The sequence below is a fragment of the Orycteropus afer genome, unplaced genomic scaffold (assembly GCF_000298275.1).
Source record: "Orycteropus afer afer isolate SDZICR_OR568_19922 unplaced genomic scaffold, OryAfe1.0 scaffold00484, whole genome shotgun sequence".
Taxonomy (NCBI): Eukaryota; Metazoa; Chordata; class Mammalia; order Tubulidentata; family Orycteropodidae; genus Orycteropus; species Orycteropus afer.
In genome coordinates this window covers 953,172-962,153 of record NW_006922071.1, presented here as the reverse complement: position 1 = coordinate 962,153, position 8,982 = coordinate 953,172, and the positions used below count along the sequence as shown (strand labels likewise).

General features: G+C 34.4%; 1 protein-coding gene across 1 annotated transcript in view; it reads left to right on the top strand.

The window, feature by feature from the left end:
- Positions 1-8,982, top strand: part of CDH12 (cadherin 12) — a 224,983-nt gene that overhangs the window by 78,898 nt on the left and 137,103 nt on the right. The window contains exon 3 of the mRNA XM_007954957.2: positions 7,089-7,276. Within this exon, the coding sequence (XP_007953148.1) occupies positions 7,089-7,276 (188 nt within the window). The remainder of the gene's footprint in view (positions 1-7,088; positions 7,277-8,982) is intronic.

Sequence of the window (8,982 nt, the reverse complement as noted above, 5' to 3'; positions counted from 1 at the left end):
AGTGATAATTCTTCAAGCCCCATTACATAAGGATTACCAGCAACATCAGAAACTAAAAGAAATGCATGGAACAAATGTCACCTTAGACTCTCAGAAGGAAGATGGCCTTTCCAAAACTTTGACTTCAGACCTGTATTCATCAGGACTGTGAGAGAATAAACAGTTGCTGTATGAATCCACCCAGTTTGTGCTAATTTATTACATCAATATAATAAGTGAGTATGATATATGGAGAGATCTATAAAATACTCTTTCAAAATTAACAGTAATCATTCTTACTATCATATATTAATCTGCATGTGCCTTTTCAAAAACAAATCTATCAGTTAATTATTATTATGAACAGAATCTCAATTTTACCTATCAGGAAAAGAAAGATTAAAAGAAAGATTGCCCAAGGTCACAGAGCTAAGAAGTTGCTAAAAGAGGTAAACAGTTTCTATAAAATTTCTTTTAACTCACACAGATTTTTTGTTTGCTTTAATTTTCTTTCTTTTTTATTACAAGATTAAATCATTTTCTATACTATTTTGTTTATTTTAAAATTTTAAAAAGTGAAATATTATCTGAGCAAAACTGTATTCACAGGTAACTAGATTGGAATGCACAAAACCTTTTATGGTCACTATTAGAACAATTAAATGTCTGAATTCAATCATTGAATCCACAGTTAAGTGGCTATATAGATTTATTTTCTAAATTTAAATATTATGTAATGCCTCAAGTAATAGTCTTTGTAGGTAATCTCAAATATTTTTTTCAAGATCTTAAAACGTAACACTTATCAATTTGAAATAAATTTAATTGCCCATTATTCCTAGTATTTGTAGTATTTAAAACTTATGAATTAGTGACTTTAATATATACATGAAGAGGCTCTGGTTGTGCAGTGGGTAAAGCATTCAGCTGCTAACCAAAAAATCAGTGGTTCAAACCCACCATCTGCTCAGTAGGAGAGAGAAGAGTCAGTCTGCTTCTGTAAAGATTTCTAGACTTGGAAACCCAGGATCTAGTTCTTCTGTGACCTAGGGTCACTGTGAGTTGGGATCAACTTGTTGGAGTGTGCTTCTTTCTTTTTGAGTGTGAAAATAAGTTTTCAGTAGAGCAATGACACACATTGTTTCTGAGTAACTTTAGACTTATTATTACTACATCTATGAAACTTACTTCAAAAGTTAATTTGTATTGAATTAATCCATCTTCTTATTACTTGCTGTTTATACTGCTAAAGGATTATGTGTTATTACTGGTAGTGGATAATTTATTCATTCCTTTAAAACATATATTCTTCTCATAAAATCTTTCTTTCTCAGTAAATTCTAATACATTTTTTTTTTTGAGGCAAGATGTTTTGATGCCTTCATTAATCATTAGAAATTTCTTTAAAGAAAACAAAAGAAAGGAAAATATATTTTTTTTCTCTTTCCCCTTTAAATAGTGATGACTCAATGAATGCCTCTTTCTAACCCTCCACTCTTTGAATCCTAACAATTATGGTACAAACAAAGTATAATTTTTCAAATGACATAATTAATAAGGCAATGGCCTTATAGCCCATAACTGAGTAACAGACACCTTGGCTTTTGGAATTATCAGAGAATGTTATCAGTAAGAAGTTACAGATTTTTCTCACTAAAATTCCATATGAGTTCAATGCACTCCCTTCTCCATAGACAAAAGGACATTTTTGTTAAGCGTAGCGTGTGTAGTTGATGAGTATGTAAGTATATATTCTTCTTGACTCTGTAAAGTATCTGACAACTGTTTTATTTCTTAATCTGTGTTGTACAGGTAGTGCCATTAAGATGTTTCATATGCGTCAAAAGTGGGACGCCTAGAAGGTGATGGCAGTGTAATTACATAGTACATCATGCTAGCTGACTTGGCACAGCTAGAGATTACTTCAGAGTTAGAATTAATCTGAATGACCCCAGCCTTATCGCTGTTGAGTTTTTAGAAATGATAAGATGTTAAGTCGTTAGAAATAAACTGATGGAAGAACCTAAGCAATTTGACATGACTGATGCATAACTTCTCTGACTAGTCCCAGCTTCTGAAGATTTTAGTACCAGCTACATTATTTTATTGTGAAATATTTGCCTTAATGAATGTGAATCCCTTCTGCCTTACCGGAATGTATGTCTGCTCTGTGAAGAACTGAAAATCAAGTACTCTACACATTTATGCTTTATATATGCTAAAACCTCAGTGCCCAGAAAGGATGTAACACTAAATCCTTGTTCTACTTTTATAATAACTGAACCTCTTTGAGGATACATGTTAGTGGACTATTTCTGAGTCAATCTTCTTGGAGAATGCAACTATCTAAATTGACCACAAGCTCTCTTACATCATTAAATACACCTCTGGCGAGTTGGACCCGACTCATAGCGACCCCTCTTTGGGTTTCTGAGGCAGTATCACTATGGAAATAGATTACCCAACCTTCCTTCTGAGGAGTGACTGGTGGGTTTGAACCTCCAGACTTCTGGTTAGCAGTCAAGTGCCTTAGGCACTATGCCATCAGACCTACCATTTAATGCCATGGGATATTAGTAATATTTGTGGGCATACTTGATGCTGAAAATTTAAATAAGTAAATAAACTACAATTTTACTTATTTTGACAGTACTACTGAGAATACCTATCTTCACATTTCTTGTTACGGTTCTAATAAAATGCTCTTTTATAAAACATCTAATTAAAAAAAACCCTAGTACATTAGCATAGTCTTGAAAAGATAACTCTTCCACCTGCAGCCTGTATGATCTGATGTCATTCATATTGGTTTTCAGATTTTAAAAAATACACACACATACACACACAAAAAAACTTACATAATGTTGAAAAAAAACACAGATTGTATTATATGTGGTTATAAACATTATTATTAAAATGTAGATAGAGAGATCAGGGTCAAATTTGTTGTTGCTACATGCCATTGAGTAGGGTTTATATTATAGTGACTGTATGCTGAGACCTGCACAATCCTCACAATCCTTGCTAGGTTTAAGCTCATTATTACAGCCTCTGTGTCAATCTGTCTCATTGACAGTCTTCCCCTTTTTCATTGATTCTCTGCTTTACCAAGCATGGTATACTTCTCTAGGCACTGGTCCCTTATGATAACTTGCCCAAAGTAAGAGAGACAAAGTCTGGCCAATCTCACAAATCTAGCTATTGTGAGACACTTATGATCGAAAGAATGTAGGTTGCAAAATTCACCTTAAGCTTCTGCTAAAGTAATAATGATTATTGGAAATCATAAAGATTCCCTTTGAACACCTGCCTTCATCATTTTGTAGACAATGGGCAAACAATGCTAATTATTATTGTTATTATTTGATCCTCTTTTCTCTTGTTGCCTCGTGTAGTAAAGGTCGTGTGTCAACATGGCTGGGACTGGTTCTGAATGGCTGGGCAGCTGGATGTAAGTATTCCCATGATGAGACTGTAATCCCCTCCACAGTGGAATGTGCTGTGAGCAGGTCTGTAGCTAACTTTGGAGTATGGCCTGCTTCCAGTATGTAAGGAGGGCTTTTTGGTATGTTTGGATGCTGAGTTTGGCTGAAACTCCATCTCCAGTTCCTGGTCTTGAAGCGGTGACCTGCTGTGTTGTCTACTGGCCTTGGGATTGTTCTTGGACTTGAACCTGGAGCCTGCCATGCTGTTTATTGACCTTGGGAGTGTGGTTTCTTATCTCTTGACCTCAGGTTTTTCCGCCTCAGCAGCTGCATAAGTTACAAGAAGCCTCCAGCTCCAGTGGGCCTTGAATAAGAGGCAGAGCTGCAGCCCAGAGTTGAGAGGCCTTTACCCAGCCCTTAGAATTGGCAATCTGAATTTGGAATCCTAGCCTCAAGCTCTGGTGTTGTAGTGCCTAAGGCATTTTGACTTCTAACCAGAAGGCTGGCAGTTCATACCCACTAGCCACTCCTTGGAATGCAGGCTGGGCAATCTATTTCCTTCGTGATACTGCCTCAGACACCCAGGGAGGGGTTGCTATGATTCAGGATGGACTTGATGGCAGTGAGTTTGGTTTTTTGGTTAATGTCTATATAACAGGCTCTGGTGGCATTGTGATAAGGTACTTGACTGCTGACCATTCAAACCCACCAGCTGCTCTGCAGAAGGAAGACAAGGCAATCTACTTCTGTAAAAACTTACAGCCTCAGAAACCCAAAAGAGGGTCACTATGAATCAGAATTGACTTGATAGAAGTGAGTTTTTTGCTTTTAGTATCTATATAATATCATTGCTACTTGGTATGTTTTATCTATGTAGATTTATTTATTCATTTAAATTTGTTTTTATAAGAAGATACCTAAATCTTCTATAGGTGCTCTGGTAGCATAGTGCCTAAGGCACTTGACTGCTAACCAGAAGGCTGGAGGTTCAAACCCACCAGTCACTCCTTGGAAGGAAGGTTGGGCAATCTACTTCCGTAGTGATACAGCCTCAGAAACCCAGGGAAGGATTCCTATGAGTCGGGTCTGACTCGATGGCACATAACAGCAACATCAACAACAAATCTTCTATGAAGAAAGACAGTATATTAATTAATTAATTAATTGTACATAATTATCTTGGATCGGTGTAAAATATACCCTCTTTCTCTTTGCGCCAGAAAAGATATATGTATTTGTTCTTCTTGAGGCCAAATATATGCCATTCATGAAATGTCCATTGGCTATAAATAAAGCTAGTTTTACCTTAATTACGTCACCAAATGTTTTCTGTTTTCTTTTGTTTATTCTGTTTTTCGCACACATGGTCAGTTGAACTGCTCGCAGGGCTATCAATATTATCAAAACATGCAACTTACTGTGAGAGAATGAAAAGAGTTCTGATAGTAATTGGGAATGACCAAGAATATATTTGGCAAAAGCTCAGAAGATGTGATTAATTATTTTCTCATACATTGCTGAAGCAATTAATTTTAACACTGTAATGCGATTTGCTGAATGACCTTAACCATGCACCAAACTTGTTGAGGACGTTTGTAATTTAAATTCTATACCTATAATTAGAAATCCAAAAGCCATGAATCGTTGTGGGTGCTTTACCTATCATTAGGACTCACTGCAGTGGCATCACTAGGGCTTGTGTCACCCAGTGCCCAAATCATACTGTCACACTACCCCCAATGGACCTCCTCCTGTGTGAGACAACATAAAATCCTTAAACGTCCCCCCCAAAAAAGCCATTGAGTCCATTCTGACTCATACACCTCTATAGGTTGGAGCAGAACTTCCCCATGAGTTTCCAAGCCTATAAATGTTTATGGAAGCAGGTTTAGTTATCTTTTCTCCTGCAAAGTGCTGGTGGGTCTGAACCACTAACCTTTCAGTTAGCAGCCTAATGCTTTTAACCACTATGCCACCAGAGCTTCATATAGAATCTTTAGTAAATGTTTACTATCGATTTTAATCGTATAATATGTGATAAATATAGTTGCAAATTGCTTAAATGTAATATTTCTCAGATACATGAATACTAACAACAATATTATTTTGGGAAATCTTTATATATTGAATTACAACATTATTAATTACACCATTTTTAGTAACACAGTAGAAGTCTTTTTGTTTGTTTTTTCTTCTTTTTCCTTCATTCTCAAAAGTTACTGATAGAGTTTCACAAATACTAATTACCATAGTATTGTACCAGAAACACCAGAAAATTTGAAAAAATGAGTGAGTATAAAAACACCAGCAGCAACAAAACCAAAATCTGCGTGTGCAGGTTAAAATATGTGATTCAGTGTCACTATAATTGGGTAATAATGATAGCACTGATCAGAGAGGCTTACAAAGTTTGAAATTAGCAGTGTTTTAGGCTTGTGGGTATATCGATACCTGAAAGCTTGCAGGAAATGTTTTGTTATTGTAACTAACTACAGGGATACTTTCACAAAATATAATGAATTTCCACTGAAGGACTACACAACAATTTTATGGACGGTCATTTTGGTATACTGTCTCTGATGATGTCACCGGATGTGGTCAGCACCCCCCTACATCTCCCTAGTGACACCGATGATTCACTGTACATTAATAGAAATTAAAACTGGAAATTCAGAATCAAAGTTTAAACCTTTTCTTGTGTAAGCATTTCGTTTTGTCTTTGTATTTTTTATTTCTGTCCACTTTCTTCCTCTCTGCTTTAATTTCAGGAGAATAGTGTTTAATGGATTAATATTTGCTTTGATTAGGTATCAGTAGAATACCATCACTGTATACTTTCCTTCATGTTGTACTTAAGCACTATGGATATTATATGTGTATGTAAAAACATGTCATAGTTTTCATACTTGTCTACTTTAGAATCAAAATCACAGTAGTATAGGTGCTCACTTTCTGTTAAAAATAAGCATTTTACTTCTCTGACTCAAATGTATTGTCATCAACTCAACAGCAATGGGTAATTGAAGGAGCTATCCTGCTTTGAATTTGTGCAATAATATTTAGCAAATGTCTAGTAAAAATTTAATAGACATGAGTCAAAGCTTAATCTAGAATACTTTTAATTCCATACTTGATTCAAATTTTGGTTAAACAATACAGTTCATTTTAGAGTCATATTTGGTTTAACAGTTTTTGTTTGTTAAATAGTTCTAGGAAACTTAATTTTAACTTTCTATAAATTTCTAAGTATGTATGTATATATCTGTCATCTATGTACCTATCTATTTATCATCTATCTATAGATCTATCAATCTATCTATCATCTGTTGCATCTTGAATTCTGTTGTATTGATACTAGTTAATTTCATCCATGTTTCCACCTTCACCTTTAATACTTGGTACACATTGATGTGGATAGCATTTGAAATATTTGTTCATAGCAATTTTATTTAACCCACTCTGTTTCCTACTAAAATTCTTGAGCAGGACTTATTGAACTGAAAAGTGAAGTCGTTACTCCTAATCTTAACCCTTGATTTGACAGCAGATTTCCTTTTTCTTTTGCACTATTATGTTGTAAATTTGATTTACTTCTTATAGACTCTATTATCAAGCCTAATAATCTCACTGTATACCTTAATTGTATAACCCCAACTTCGATGTACTTTGCTTGTGTCTTATCAGGTATCTTCCATCTGAAAGTTCCTGAATCTTCTCCTGTGGGCTCAGCTATTGGAAGGATAAGAGCTGTGGATCCTGATTTTGGAAGAAATGCCGAAATCGAATATAATATTGTGCCAGGCGATGGGGGAAATTTGTTTGATATCATCACAGATGAGGACACACAAGAAGGGGTCATCAAACTGAAAAAGGTACATAGACAAGCTTGTAGCAATTAACTGTGATTAAAGAAGATAAAAAGTGAAAGTTGAACATGAAAAATAGTTTCAATATTCCTTCTATTAGCAATATTAAAGAAAACTAGTTGCATTAACTAAGGAGGTATTTTCTTCTACAGACACATTTTTTTCTGTGAATCACCAGGTACAGATGTTAAGCTATTTTTTTTTTTTTTAATCTTACCAATGTTTAATGATAATTTAAAATTTTGATTATAAATGTAGAAAAACAATATAATGTGAAAATAACACCCAGGAATAAATTCCAACCACACTGATTCTGACATATTTACAATTTGTTGGGAATATTAATACACTTGAAGCACAGACTTGAAGGAACAAGACGTGATCCATAGAGTCTGGTGGGGGGTGTGCATTTCCAAAAAAAGAAGCAATGACAGCAAGATCTCAGAGAGGTAGTGTCTGGACAAGGTGGCCAGTGGGGTTGGAGTACAGTTAATGAAAGAGAGTGTGGGAAAGGTGAGGTCAAAAAAAGATCTGTCATGGAAACCCTGGGAGGTCACATCAGGGACTTTGGATTAGAAGGCCAATCATCAGTGCAGACACAAATGACCTTTTCAAGGCATTTCTATGGATGCTTTGAGGAGAATATTGACTAGGAGATAAGGACATAAATAGTACCAGTTAGAAGATTATAGAAAACATCTAAGAATAAACTGATGGTAATATGAAAGATGATACAGGTAGCAGCAAAAATTGTGAGACATGGTGAGAGTGGTCTAGATTTTAAGAAACAACCAACATTTATGTTTATAAATCTTTTGATTATCTGATAAATTGTAGCACCAAATAGAATACATGGATTTTGCTTCCAGTGCTATTATTTATTTCAGTCTTAAAATAAGAGTCCCATAGAGACAATTCCTACTTACACTCTCTTATTCTTTTGGAAGAGAAAATTGGAACTTGAAAATTATAGCAGTAAGAAATTTCAAAAGTAATTTAGGAAAACAGGTTTTTAGAACAAAATTTAAAATCTTTTAACTTATTGTATAAACTTTAGTATATGTGTATGTCTGTGTGTATGTACACACCACAGGTGAATATTTGACTTGACTAAACATGGCAGTAGCTTTCCATGCAAATAAAATAATGAGAAAATATTCATTTGAACAAACCCCTGAAAAAATTCTAAAATAATTAAAACAGTTGCAGTTCTTTAAATTTGGAGCATTTTTTTTAGATAAAGACACTACTATAAGTCTATTCATGCATATAATCAGAAAATTTGCACAACTTATTACCTTAAGTTTATCTTTAGGAGTATCAGAAGACTTAGGAGTATAATAATAAATATTTGTGTAAACAGAACAATTTTTCATCTCCATGATTATCTTAAAATTAGTCTTTAAATTTTCCCTTCAGAAATTCAGCATAGAATTGCAATGCAAGATATGTGATGTAAAATCAAATTCACATAGGAATTATGTTTTTAAATATAGAAAATCCCCAAATACATATTATATATTTGAATAAATAGCTGTTTCTTAAAACCTAAATTATTTCAATATTTTGCAAACAGTTTGAGATGCAGTGGAGATATGAAGCAAGATAGGCTTTGTTTTCATAGAGATTTTTTTTAAATCCCACTTAAAAATGTGTCAAATTGCTTCAAGTTCCCTGAAGTATATCCCCTTCCCCCCCCCCTTTTTTTTTTT